General features: G+C 41.0%; 1 protein-coding gene across 2 annotated transcripts in view; it reads left to right on the top strand.

The window, feature by feature from the left end:
- The window catches only part of LOC146672899 (NLR family CARD domain-containing protein 3-like), a 28775-nt gene extending 17810 nt beyond the window's left edge, over positions 1-10965 (top strand). The window contains exons 3-8 of one of the 2 annotated variants that reach the window (XM_085401433.1): positions 2849-2887; positions 3620-5345; positions 5425-5598; positions 7826-7981; positions 9013-9059; positions 9208-10965. In XM_085401433.1, the coding sequence (XP_085257559.1) occupies positions 2849-2887; positions 3620-5345; positions 5425-5598; positions 7826-7981; positions 9013-9059; positions 9208-9749 (2684 nt within the window). In that variant the 3' untranslated portion in view covers positions 9750-10965. Of the gene's footprint in view, positions 1-2848; positions 2888-3550; positions 5346-5424; positions 5599-7825; positions 7982-9012; positions 9060-9207 lie in introns of both variants that reach the window. The other variant, XM_085401432.1, reaches the window with a different exon arrangement.
- The last annotated feature ends 3389 nt before the right edge of the window (positions 10966-14354 follow it).

The raw sequence follows: 14354 nt of genomic DNA, 5'->3' as shown, positions 1-14354 counted from the left end.
TTAACAATAAACTTAGTGTACATGTGCTCCTAAATTTAATGAAAGTGATAAAAAATAGACAGCTCTGTCTCTCTTTATTCTGACATTTAACTAATTCAAAATATATTTCAATATTTATCTAAAACAAAAGTTTACTCTAAATTGATGTTGTACAGTAAAAATGTTTTATGTTTTCTCCCTAAAGTGTAAATATCTGGTTACAAATGTGAATATCCTGCTGTGTACTGAAATCCCTCTTGTTTTGCATAGAAATATACTGAACAACATACAAAGCATAATATATAAAATAACATTTACCTGAGTTTTTTCTTTGAAAGAAGCCTCTAATGTCCATTCTTATATTTCAGTACATAACTGAAACCGAATTAGTCGGGGAGGGTAAGAACTGAAAATATGAAATAAACACACGTAAGCTAAGACTCTAAAAAAATAGCATTTGTTCGGCTTTTCATTTCGCCATTTGTTGATTCACTTGAAGAGCAAGTAAAATAATATTGGTCAAGTGATCAGTTTGATATCAATCTTTCGTGATGCACCGTCATATTTACATTATTTGTACGGTACGAATGATTTGCTTTGGTACCTGCTCAAACTTAAGCTCTCCTTAGTATGGCTGGCTCCGTCTCTCCAACAGCGCACTCACGGGCAGTAGTGATGGGTCGTTCGCGAACGAAATGGCTCTTAGAGCCGACTCTTTGACGTGAACGACGCGAGCCGGCTCCTTATCGCGAGCCGTCACGTGGGTTTTTTTTTTTCTTTCCTTTCTCTCAGCCTCTCTCTCGCACTTTTTTTCCGCTTCACTCTGCACGCGAGCCTTGTGCTTTATGCTGGGCAGAGGGGGGGGAGGGGCGGTAGTTACACTCAGTAGCACAGGAACAGAGCCAGAGAGAGAGAAAGAGAGGCAGGGACAACAACATTAGAAAGGTATAGTAATCATCCACAACTATTTTCGGTTGCAGATGATAAAGGATTGAGAAAGTTTATTCATGCAGGTCCATATGACAGAGAATATCCATGTTCTTTTAGTTTTCATATTATAATTTATATTTAATTGTGTTGTGGTTTGCAGTGTTTTGTGTTCTTTTCACTTTAAATTTGTGAAAGGAAAAAGCTGAAAATTTAAATAGTTAAAACTTGAAATGTGAATAGTTGATTTTTGTATTATATGATTTATTTATTACATTTTATGTGGAGTGAATAAATAAAAGTATATTTACGGTGGCCCCTAGAGACAAAGCACATACAAACTTCAAATCACGTACGAACTCTGAAGCATGTACAAACTCCAAAACACGTAAAAACACGTACAAACTCCAAAACACGTAAAAACACATACAAACTCCGAAGCACGTAAAAACTCAGAAGCATATAAAAACTCAGAAGCACATAAAAACTCAAAACACGTACAAAAGACAACAGAAGTGCTCCAGGATGCTGGGCGCCGTGTTGAGCCTTTGTTATCTTGTGGCTACACAAGCCAGCAAGTACCAACAACCGGATTTGGTGTGTGGTAGTAACAGGTAAATGAACTTTTTTTTAAATTATTTGAATATATATATGAGTGCCTGTGTATAAATACACAAACAATACACACATGCTTTCAATTGTGTAATTTAAGTGATCTAGTAGCTCTGCTTTGGAAGTTCAGTTCATGCTAGAAATGTGTTTTGGAGTTTGTACGTGTTTTGTCTCTAGGGGCCACCGCATATATTTATATATAAACATATATAAATAAAACCACTTGTTTTTACGTTAGTAATTCCTTTTGTGCATAATTTTATATTATTGTTAATAATAAATTAATTAAAGCAACAAAACAACCTGAAGAGCCGGTTCGGAGCCGAAAGAGCCGGCTCTTTTTAGTGAGCCGAACCGAAAGAGCCGGATCTCTAAAAAGAGCCGGAAATCCCATCACTAACGGGCAGCAGCTCCCCTCGCTCAGTCGCTTAGTGCCTGAGCTTGGATCATACCAATATCAGGGGGGGATTCACGCACAGTCGTAAATTCCCACAGTGTGCACTATGTGCTTCGAATATTGTGTGTACTTTTTGTTTTATACAGTTGTCAGCCAGGCATCTAACTATGAAAAAATTACACTCCAAAATACCCCGGGCTTCTGACAAAACAACCCGGGCTTAAGCCCCGTAAGCCACCCCCACGCTCCGCCCCTGGTCCCAACATCCAATAGCATGTCACACTTTTTTCATGACCGTGTCCTTACCCCAGGTGCAGAGGCCTATCTCTGTTCAGGAATGTTGTAAATACTTTGAGATTTATATTAATTGCAATTCCTACCTCTACATTTATTTTTTAAAATATATCATTAGCACAGTGTGGCCGTGCAAGGTTTTATGTTTTTTTTTTTTAGTTTTTATTCCTATTAGTTATATTTTCACTTTTTACCTCTGAATTATTGAAAAAGAGCTAGATGACATTTTCAGCAAAATTATAATTCAAATACTCATTTAATAATTAATTGTTCTCATTATATTTTAGATCATTTTTTTATATTTTTCCATAGTTTTACATTTGAATTTAACAGTTCAATCTTTCAAATAATGGACAAATATTTGTGAAAGTATTTTAACAATCTAAATATGCATATGTACAGAAAAATATATTTAAAAAACAAGAGAATTATGTTTTATTACATTTACAGTGATTTTATGTTATTTTACATTTGACATATAAAATCACATTCTATTTATGTAAATTTAATGATATTGTAGGAAAACAGTACAAAACTGTAACATACGCAGTAAAATACTTTGATTTTACAATTTGGTTTTACAGTGTGTGTCTGTATATAACAAAAGACCTTTTCATAATTTCAGATTTCCTTCAACAGGTAAATTTTCACAAGTTGTGGTGAAACAAGGTAAAGAAGGTAAGAGTTCAAGATTTCAGCAGTGTGAAGTAATATTGTTGACAATATATAACACATGCCAGAACTATTAGTGCCCCTATGAAAATGTACTTCCCAACTGCGGCTTTCTCTGTTTTGTTGTCCTATTTCTCACGCTTTCATCAATTTAAATTTTACAAGGTTTCTATTGACTAGATTTCTTGTCAGAGGGGGATACTATGAGATGCTGGCAGGGTGAGAAATAAAGGAAAGAAATCTAGCTCCCCATGCCCCACTATTACATTGTGTTAGTGATATGTGACTGTAAGTGTTATTCTTTCTAAAGAGCTTGGGTCAGTCTGAATTAAAATTTAGTTTCTGACAAGTTAGCGTTCCCTGTTGAGATCATTTAATGCACAGTATAAATGGTCGTAATTTAGATTTCTAGTATTTCAGATGTTTTTATTCTGCTTATGAGCTGACTCCAGAAAAGTTCTTATCATAGTTTATATGAAAATCAAAGAGTTCAGTATGTTTGAAAATGTGTCAGAGTAAAGCCATCCATGATAGATACAGTCTGACTTCTGTTTCAGAATTCTTCAAACGTGTCACATAGCCTGTGCATGTTCAGTTAATGCAGAAAGTCAATGACATGACTGTTTCTGTCTTATTGACATCTACTTTTTAATATTTTTGTTCAATAAGAGGCTCTCACAAAGTGTCAGCATGAGCTCAAAGCTAAGTTGAACAAGAGATTCCTGCATTTGTTGGAAGGGATTGCAGAAGAAGAAGACCCAACCCTTCTGAATCAGATCTACACAGAACTCTGGATCACAGAGGGAGAGACTACAGAGGTCAATGAGGAACATGAGGTCAGACAGATTGAAACAGCATCCAGGAAACCAGACAGACCAGAAACAACAATCAGACAAGAAGACATCTTTAAAGCCTCACCTGGAAGAGATGAACCAATCAGAACAGTGCTGACAATGGGGTTGGCTGGCATTGGCAAAACAGTCTTAACACAGAAATACACCCTGGACTGGGCTGAAGACAAAGCCAACCAGGACATCCAGTTCATATTTCCATTCACTTTCAGAGAGCTGAATGTGCTGAAAGAGGAAAAGTTCAGCTTGGTGGGACTTGTTCATCACTTCTTTACTGAAACCAAAGAAGCAGGAATCTGCAGCTTTGAAGACTTCCAGGTTGTGTTCATCTTTGATGGTCTGGATGAGTGTCGACTTCCTCTGGACTTCCATGAAACTACAATCCTAACTGACCCTAGAAAGTCCACCTCAGTGGATGTGCTGCTGATAAACCTCATCAGGGGGAAACTGCTTCCCTCTGCTTGCCTCTGGATAACCACACGACCTGCAGCAGCCAATCAGATCCCTCCTGACTGTGTTCACATGGTAACAGAGGTCAGAGGGTTCACCGAAACAAAGAAGGAGGAGTACCTTAGGAAGAGATTCAGAGATGAGGAGCAGGCCAGCAGGATCATCTCCCACATCAAGACATCACGAAGCCTCCACATCATGTGCCACATCCCAGTCTTCTGCTGGATCACTGCTACAGTTCTGGAGGATGTGCTGGAAACCAGAGAGGGAGGACAGCTGCCCAACACCCTGACTGAGATGTACATCCACTTCCTGGTGGTTCAGGCCAAAGTGAAGAAGGCCAAGTATGATGGAGGAGCTGAGACAGATCCACACTGGAGTCCAGAGTATTGGGGGATGATTGAGTCTCTGGGAAAACTGGCTTTTGATCAGCTGCAGAAAGGAAACCTGATCTTCTATGAATCAGACCTGACAGAGTGTGGCATCAATATCAGAGCAGCCTCAGTGTACTCAGGAGTGTTCACACAGATCTTTAAAGAGGAGAGAGGACTGTATCAGGACAAGGTGTTCTGCTTCATCCATCTGAGTGTTCAGGAGTTTCTGGCTGCTCTTCATGTTCATCTGACTTTCATCAACTCTGGACTCAATCTGCTTGAAGAACAACAAACAACCTCGAGGAAGCCTGAAATAAGAGAATCTGCTGAGAAATACTTCTACCAGAGTGCTGTGGACAAGGCCTTACAGAGTCCAAATGGACACCTGGACTTGTTCCTCCGCTTCCTCCTGAGTCTTTCACTGCAGACCAATCAGGATCTTCTAGAAGGTCTGCTGACACAGACCAGAAGTTGTTCACAGACCAGTAAGGAAACAGTCCAGTACATGAAGAAGAAGCTCAGTGAGAATCTTTCTACAGAGAAAAGCATCAATCTTTTCCACTGTCTGAATGAGCTTAAAGATATTTCTGTAGCAGAGGAGATCCAACTATCACTGAGATCAGGAAGCCTCTCCACAGATAAACTGTCTCCTGCTCAGTGGTCAGCTCTGGTCTTCATCTTACTGTCATCAGAAGAAGATCTGGATGTGTTTGACCTGAAGAAATACTCTGCTTCAGAGGAGGCTCTTCTGAGGTTGCTGCCAGTGGTCAAAGCCTCCAAGAAAGCTCTGTAAGTAAATATACACTCATCAATCAAAAGATAACCTTTTCATCATTGTTTGTCAAGAATTCTCTTATTATCTCCATAGATTGAGTAGCTGTAACCTCACAGAGAGAAGTTGTAAAGCTCTGTCCTCAGTTCTAAGTTTCCAGTTATCTAGTCTGAGACACCTGGACCTGAGTAACAATGATCTTAAGGATGCAGGAGTAAAGGCTCTGTTTGCTGAATTGGCAAATCCACCCTGTAAGCTGGAAACACTAAGGTCAGATGACATTACAGTTTTTTTATTTTGTTTTTTATGTTATGAAGGAGGCGTTACCTACTAATACAAATCTCATTCATGATATAATGTGATTTAAACCTATTGTTGTTATCACTCTGTGATATTTCAGATATTTCTAACATTATGGCTTTTATGTACAACTAATCAATGTGCACCCAAAATAACAAGCTACTTTAAACACTCAAAATCCACGATTTAGTTTATTTCAAAACAAATTTGAACTTTTTAATTTTTCTCATATAGGGAAATGTCTGATGGGATCTGAAAGAATGTTGAAATGGTGATAATTATATCTTAAAAATGTATAAAATTAATTTAAATGAAGTTGTATAATTTGAGGAAAAGTGATGGGAAAAAAATTAAGAAAATCTCACCACAATATATATATACATAGATAAACATGAAATTATAATGTACAGTCAGTATGGTTTCAGACCAATCAGATCAACATCCATGGCATTAATGGAACTAATTAAAAATATCACCAGTAATATCGATCAAAGACAATGTACAGTTGGTGTTTTCATTGACCTAAAAAAAATGCTTTTGACACAATTAATCATGAAATATTACTTGATAAACTGGAGTACTATGGCATTAGAGGCGTGGTGCTAGAGTGGGTCAGGAGTTATTTGAGAGACAGGCAACAATTGTGAAGGTTGGTGAATATCAATCAGTACCTGGACATTGTTTGTGGAGTTCCACAGGGGTCAGTATTGGGACCAAAACTGTTATTTTATTTGCAGATAATACAAATATTTTTTGTGCTGGAGAGAATTCACAACAGCTTATGGAAATTGTCACACAAGAAATGATTCAACAGAAAACATGGTTTGACAGAAACAAGTTATCACTAAATTTGAATAAAACTACATTTATGTTATTTGGAAATTAATAAAAAGATACTGGAGCAAAATTGTTGATAAATAATGTTGAAGTAGAGAAAGTTTCTCATACAAATTTTCTGGGTGTGATAATAGATAACAAAATCTGCTGAAAACCTCACATAAGAGCTAAACTGTGAAGAAGCATCTCTGTTATGAGTAAAGCTAAACATCCTTTGCCTTCCAAATCACTCCAGGTACTTTACTGTACACTTATACTGCCATATTTGGAATACTGTGTGGAAATCTGGGGAAATACATACAATACTTCACTGCAACCGTTATGTAAAATTCAGAAAAAAGCAATCAGGATGATTACTAAAGCAGGAGACCACACTAACATTATGTTCTTGAAATTAAAATCCTGAAGTTTATGGATCTTGTAAAATATAAACTGCGAAAATTATGTAGAAAGCCAGATATAATATCTTACCAGGAAATGTACAGAGGGTTTTTTTGACAGAGAAGGGGACTATGAATTGAGGGGAAAAATTAAATAAAAAATCTGAAGACTCTTAAAGCACAGACAAAGGTTAAAACCTGTTGTGTTACCATTTGTGGGGTAAAACTGTGGAACAGCTTTGCTGTGGACCTACAGCAATGTTCCAGCATTAGTCAGTTCATAAAGATGTTTCGAAAACTGCTTTTGGAAGAATACGAAACGGATCAAGTTGATCACCCGTTGTCAATGTAACTATCCTAAAATGTATATATCATTGTAGCTATGTTAATACATGTCCTTCATTCCTTGTTTATTGTGTGGGGTAAGTGATGATGGGAATTAGGGGTAACAATGAACAGTGGGATTTAATAGCATGTTGAGCATGCGGTAGGGACTAATAAGTATGTTATACTTCTTTCTACTCTATTTCGGACTCATTGTAATATGTCATTTAGACTCTATTTTATTTTATTTATTTTCTTTTTTGTTTTGTCTGAGCACATACATGTGTGTATTTGCATATATATTCGTATTTATACATGTAAACACAAGTATGTGTACTTGTATATATTGTTTTTCTGTATATGTCTGAAATAAAGATACAATAATCAATAACCAATTTCAGTATTGACTGAGACACTGAGATAATCCAAAAATATTAGCTAATTTAAAACTTGATTGGAACAATACATCTGAATGAAGTTACGTTAAAGTAACAGAATGCTGGGAAAGTGGTAGTAAATAGAAACTGGCCGTATCAAATATTTGAATGTTGTGTTCCCATTATAACTGATTCTTTGTTTACCCGAGATACAGTTTTTTGGGGGTGAAAATATGAAAGGAAAACCTTCTTTTCTGTTTGTTTTTTTCATGTCTTCAGTCTTTCAGGCTGTCTGATGACAGATGAAGGCTGTGATTTTCTGGCTTCATTTCTGACCTCCCACCCCACCCATTTGAGAGAACTGGACTTGAGCTACAATTACATAGGAGACTCAGGAGAAAAGCTGCTGAACCAGCTTAGACTGGAGAGTATGAGGTAGTAGAGTGTGAAACACTGGAAACATTTCATCTTGGTAGCATTTTGTATTTCAGTAAATTTATTAGATCTGGGAAGTAATTGTCATAGTACGGAAACACATTTAAAGGTTCCAAAGAGGTAAACCTATTTAGCAATAGTATAGTAATGTTTTGAGAGTCCTGCTTACAATAGAATCACGATATTATGGATGGTAAATGGCCTGCATTTGTATAGCGCTTTTCTAGTCATTAAGGACCCCAAAGCGCTTTACACTACATTCAATCATTCACACACACAGGCATGGCTGCCGGACACAGGCGCCACCGGGCCCTCTGACCACCACCAGTAGGCAAACATGTGGTTAGTATCTTGCCCAAGGATATTTGGCATGCAGCCAGGAGGCAGCCTGGGATCGAACCACTGACCTTCTGATTAGTGGCTGACCTGCTCTGCCACCTGAGCTACAGCCACCCAGGATATTATTGTAGCGATCGTGGCTCAAGATATGGCAGTTCATCTTATAATTGGAAGGTTGCCGGTTCGAGCCCCGGTTCGGACAGCCTTTGTGTCGTTGTGTCCTTGGGCAAGACACTTCACCCGACTGCCTACCGGTAATGGCCAGAGGGACCGATGGCGTGATATGGCAGCCTCGCTTCTGTCATTCTGCCCCAGGGCAGCTGTAGCTAGAACTGTAGCTTGCCTTCACCAGTGTGTGAATGTGAGAGTGAATGAATAGTGGAATTGTAAAGGGCTTTAAAGGTCTCGAAAAAGCACTATATACATGCAATCCATTATTATTATTATAGCATACAATAATATATACAATTTAGGGTGAAAAATGTAGGAAACACTCTTAGACTAGAGGGTTTTAGTAAATCTGATTGTAGCTCCTTGGTCTTATTTGCAAGCGATCTGGTGTTGGTGAGGAAGATAGATGAGAGCGTCTCGCTACATTCCTTTATCAGTGTGTAACAGTGTGTGTATGAGAGCCATGTAATGTCCATGTGTGCATGCTGACTGTGCTGCTCTGACCCCCCTCCTCCTTTCAGGGTGGAGCCTGCTGGAGTCCGATGGTTGAGACCAGGTCTGAGGAAGTGTAAGTGTGTTTTTAATGGGATTCATGAAAACAAAGCAGCACACATTCAACCATCTTCATCATGTCAGGAGTCATCATCAAAGTGTCAATCAATGAACAGATGATGGATCAATAACTGCAGCTGGATTGTGTTTGTTCTCTCCATCAGATTCCTGTCAACTCACAATCGACACAAACACAGTGCACACAGAGCTCCAACTGTCTGACAACAACAGGAAGGTGACACATGTGGAGGAGGTTCAGTCATATCCTGATCATCCAGACAGATTTGATTACTGGGAACAGCTGCTGTGTAGAAATGGTCTGACTGGTCGCTGTTACTGGGAGGTCGAGTGGAGAGGAGAGGTTTATATATCAGTGAGTTACAGAAGAATCAGAAGGAAAGGAGTCGGTGACCGTGTGTTTGGATACAATGATCAGTCCTGGAGTCTGAGCTGCTCTGATCGTGGTCCTCAGTCTGTCTGGCACAATAGAATAAAAACATCCATCTCCTCCTCCTCCTCCTCCTCCTCCTCTGTCTCTAACAGAGCAGCAGTGTATGTGGACTGTCCTGCTGGCACTCTGTCCTTCTACAGAGTCTCCTCTGACACTCTGATCCACCTCCACACCTTCAACACCACATTCACTCAAACTCTTTATCCTGGGTTTAGGTTTCTCTGGACTCCTGGTGCCTCAGTGTCCCTGTGCTGAGTGGAGTGTAAAGAGTGTCTCCTGTTACAGAAACACTCTGACTGTTGAACAGATAGTTCAGTCTGTACATGTCTGTCTCTTTCACTCACAAACACGTTTTCAGATTCATGGATTCAATCAGTTGATGTTTGAAACTCTTCTCAATGATTCCTTGTAAACTTCTTCCTCTTCAGTCCTTTAAAGATGGAAGCTCACATTATTCCAGGATCCACATGTTGTTTTTCTGTCTTTTTCCACTCAAAGCTTCACAGTGAATATCAGTATGTTGTGTTTCTCTGAAGCTCAGTTTACTTTAAACCGTTTAGTTACTGCCAGCTATCTTCAGGCTTGTGCTGTGGAGACCTTATCAGTGCACCTTGGCTCTCCTGTGAATGAAAATGGAGAAAGCACATTAAAGGACTTTAACAGACTGGTAGAAAACCCTTTCTAACATGTGACTTCCTGTTCACCTGTTGCTATGAGAACATTATTGCATTAACTTCAAATACATATTTGGAGTGCAAAACTGTTATAAGTTATATGTAATTGCGATGAGTCGATATTATGTTTCTCTGTGAGTTTTCTTTATGTACTACATCCCCTTTGTATTTAAGGCAGACTATGGGTGTCAGAAATTGTTAAGGAAAATGTTCTAAACACTTCTTCAGTAAAGACTCAGAGAAGAGAAACACACAGAAGTTCTTGCTAGCAAGGGCAGCCTCCAGACTGAGACTCGCACCGAGAAACTGCCCCGGTCTTTATTTATACTTCAGTGAGCGTTTGTTCTTTACATTGGAAGTGTGTGTGTGTGTGTGTGTGTGTGTGTGTGTGTGTGTGTGTGTGTGTGTGTGTGTGTGTGGTCAGAGTGTGGCCCCATAAACGACTTCCCTTAACCTGCTGGTCTGGAAAATCTAACAGTTCATCTATATGTAAAGAAGCACTTAAACTAAAACAGACATAGCTACGTTAATCCTACCGTAAAACAATAAGACAAAGTACGACCTCTCTCATGCTCCTAGGATGTGGGGGTGAACACCCTAGAGTGTTACAGACCTCCTAGGATGAGACATTCCTTCAATATCCCACCAACTATATACTTCTACACACAAATGATTACATGCAGCATTCTGCCATATGCAAACTTATATCACTAAAAGATTATACTGACTACTAAATACAATTTTCCATTGACAGAAATCTTCCCAAATTTCTCCTCCTGACTGTATCTAATAAAGTATGTCCATTCTAACTGAGAGTTGCTGTGTTACCTTTGTTATAAACTTGCATTTTATGTGTTTGTTTTGTGCAATCAATGCATTTGTTTGTGTTAATTGACCAATCCCTGCTGCGATCGGTGCGTGGTTATACAGCTCCAAAGTGACTGGTTCCAGCTGGAGAACCCGCCTATTAAATGGAGGCAGAAGCACTGCAGCAAGAGAGATCTCCATCATTTGCTAAGAATCTTGGAGGCTCTTAATCATGTCACTCAGGGGTGTGAAGTTCATCATCACAGCTGTAACACGATTACGTGACCATAGTGGTAGAGGAAGACCACTGGCTGTTCTGGAGTGTGGATCAAAGAAACCATATTTGCCTAATGTGGATCTGAACACTGCGATACACAATCCACTCATGATCAGCAAGGCATACTGCACATCTGACAACAGGCAGCTCAGTCCAGCTTCTAAGCTGAGAAAGGTATCTACTGCTTCCTCTGGAGGTTCTCCAAATGCCCCATACCGGGAAACCTACAAGCATCAACTTTGTCTGGCAGCTCATCGGTTGCTAAATGAATACTGTCAGGGAATCTTTTCCTGGCCTCTTTGTACATCACATCACCTTTATCCAAGACCAGATGAAGGTCAGCTGTAGTCATGTTTTCATTCTCATGAAGGAAAGCAAGAAATGTGAGTGAGTTACATGTGCACTCACTGTTACTGAGGAGAGTGAACACAAGGAAAGCGGCGGGGCCAGACGGCATCACCGGCCGTCTGCTGCGCTGCTGTGCCTACCAGCTAGCAGGTGTGTTCACTTACATCTTCAACGAGTCCCTGGCGAAGTCTGTGGTCCCCACATGCTTCAAAAGATCAACCATCATCCCTGTGCCCAAGAACAGCAAACCCTCATCCCTGAACGATTACCGGCCAGTTGCACTGACCTCGGTAGTAATGAAGGTGTTTGAGAGGCTGCTGAAGAACATCATCTCCTCCTCCATCCCAGACACCACAGATCCGCTGCAGTTCACCTACAGATCCAACAGATCCACAGAGGACGCCATCGCCCACGTCCTGCACACCACTCTCAGCCACGTGGACAAGAAACAGGGTAACTATGTGCGAATGCAGTTTGTTGATTACAGTTCAGCGTTTAACACAATAGTGCCCTGCAGACTGTTCACAAAGCTGAGGCATCTGGGACTCAACAGCCGTCTGTGTGCATGGGTGTTGGACTTCCTCACTGGCAGAACTCAGGTGGTGAGGGTGGGCAGGTGCTTCTCCAACAGCATCACCACAGGAGCACCTCAGGGATGTGTCCTCTCGCCACTGCTCTACTCCCTCTACACTTCAGACTGTGTGGCCACCCATGGCTCCAACACCATTGTGAAGTTTGCTGACGACACAGTGGTGTTGGGTGCCATCTCCAACAACGATGAGGCGGCCTACATGGATGAAGTGAAGAATCTGGCATCGTGGTGCCAGGACAACCACCTCCAGCTGAACGTCAGCAAGACCAAGGAGCTGGTGGTGGACTTCAGAAGGGGTCAGCACAGAGACTACAAGCCCATTATCATCAATGGAGCTCCAGTGGAGAGGGTGCAGTCCTTCAAATATCTTGGTGTCCACATCTCCTCAGACCTGACATGGGCTGCCCACATTCAGGTCCAGACCAAAAAGGCTAGGCAGCGCCTGTATCACCTACGACAACTGAGGAAGTTCAGGGTCTCTCCAAAGATCCTCAGGATTTTCTATACAGGCGCTGTGGAGAGCATCCTCACACAGAACATGACATCGTGGTTCGGGAACAGCTGTGTGAAGGACCAAAAAGCTCTCCAGAGAGTGATCCGTACAGCAGAACGCTGCTGCAGGATTGCTCTCCCCCCGCTTCAGGACACCTACACCAGGAGATGCCGGACTAGAGCAGATACTGAAGGACCCGTCCCATCCTGGCAACAAACTGTTCCAACTTCTGCAATCTGGTAGAAGGTTCCGCATCTTCCGGGCAAGGACAGAGAGACTCAAGAGGAGCTTCTATCCCCAAGCCATCCGTGCCCTAAACACACACACCCGCCCTCTCACATCATCTATAACTGACTGAGACAGGACTGTCTTCCAGACACTCTAAACCCAGGCACAATGTACATTTCAAATTCCTTTAATTTTAAATATGTTTATATTGTCTATCCTGTAAAATAGTCAGATGTCTATTCATATTAATGTACAGAATTCACCTGCTTGCTGCTACTACTGCACAGTCACCCAGTGTATATACTATATGTATATATATATATATATATATATATATATATATATATATATATATTCTTCTTCTGGTAGACAAACAGAAGAAGACCGCCGTAGTGATCGACGTAGCGGTTCCGAATGACAGCAATATCAGGAAGAAGGAACACGAGAAGCTGGAGAAATACCAAGGGCTCAGAGAAGAGCTCGAGAGGATGTGGAGGGTGAAGGTAACGGTGGTCCCCGTGGTAATCGGAGCACTAGGTGCGGTGACTCCCAAGCTAGGCGAGTGGCTCCAGCAGATCCCGGGAATAACATCGGAGATCTCTGTCCAGAAGAGCGCAGTCCTGGGAACAGCTAAGATACTGGGCAGGACCCTCAAGCTCCCAGGCCTCTGGTAGAGGACCCGAGCTTGAAGGATAAACCGCCCGCAGGGGCGTGCTGGGTGTGTTTTGTTTTTGTTTTTTTATATATATTTATGTGTTCTTCCTCTACACCCCCCCCCCCCCCCCCCCCAAAAAAAAATTTTTGCACATGTCGCGGAGCGTGTCAGGCTACATTTCACTGTGTGTTATACTTGTATAACTATTCATGTGACAAATAAAGAACCTTGAACCTTGAACCTGCTGGCCTCTGTGGAAGCTCCGCCATAGCCATCACCGAACAACTGAGTTATTTTTACAAATAGCCCAGCATCTGACCAATCCACCACCTTTCATTGTTTATACTGTTACAAAGCGCTATATAAACCCACTCCATTATTATTATTATTATTATTAAATTACCTACGAGTTTGATTTGTCAGCAACTTCCTGCCAGCCCTCTCTCCTTGCTTTTGCAGCCTTTGCAGTGTTCCCTTGCGTTCTGATTAAACTCTGAAACTCCTGAAATCCCTCACTCATGAGTTCTTGCTCTGCTGCCGAAAAATACCGAGCGTGCTCCTTCGACATTTTCGCCGACCAATCAGCGGGTTGCCGATCAATGTTTCTACTATCGATGCGTAGCCCCTTTTACGACACCCAGTGATGTCACATTACTGCGTCCAGCTGTACTAATCGTCAACAGCAGGTGTGTTCGGGGAACAGGATTAGCGAGCTCACGATTAGCGCGATGATTTGGTCTTGGATGTGTCATTTGATCTTGGATGTATTGAGCGACGTACGAAGAA

Source organism: Rhamphochromis longiceps, linkage group LG3, assembly GCF_057381845.1.
Source record: "Rhamphochromis longiceps isolate RC_006_pf linkage group LG3, R_longiceps_female_GT1.1, whole genome shotgun sequence".
NCBI lineage: Eukaryota > Metazoa > Chordata > Actinopteri > Cichliformes > Cichlidae > Rhamphochromis > Rhamphochromis longiceps.
The sequence above is the reverse complement of the archived record's forward strand: the minus strand, read 5'-3'. Positions and strand labels throughout refer to the sequence as shown.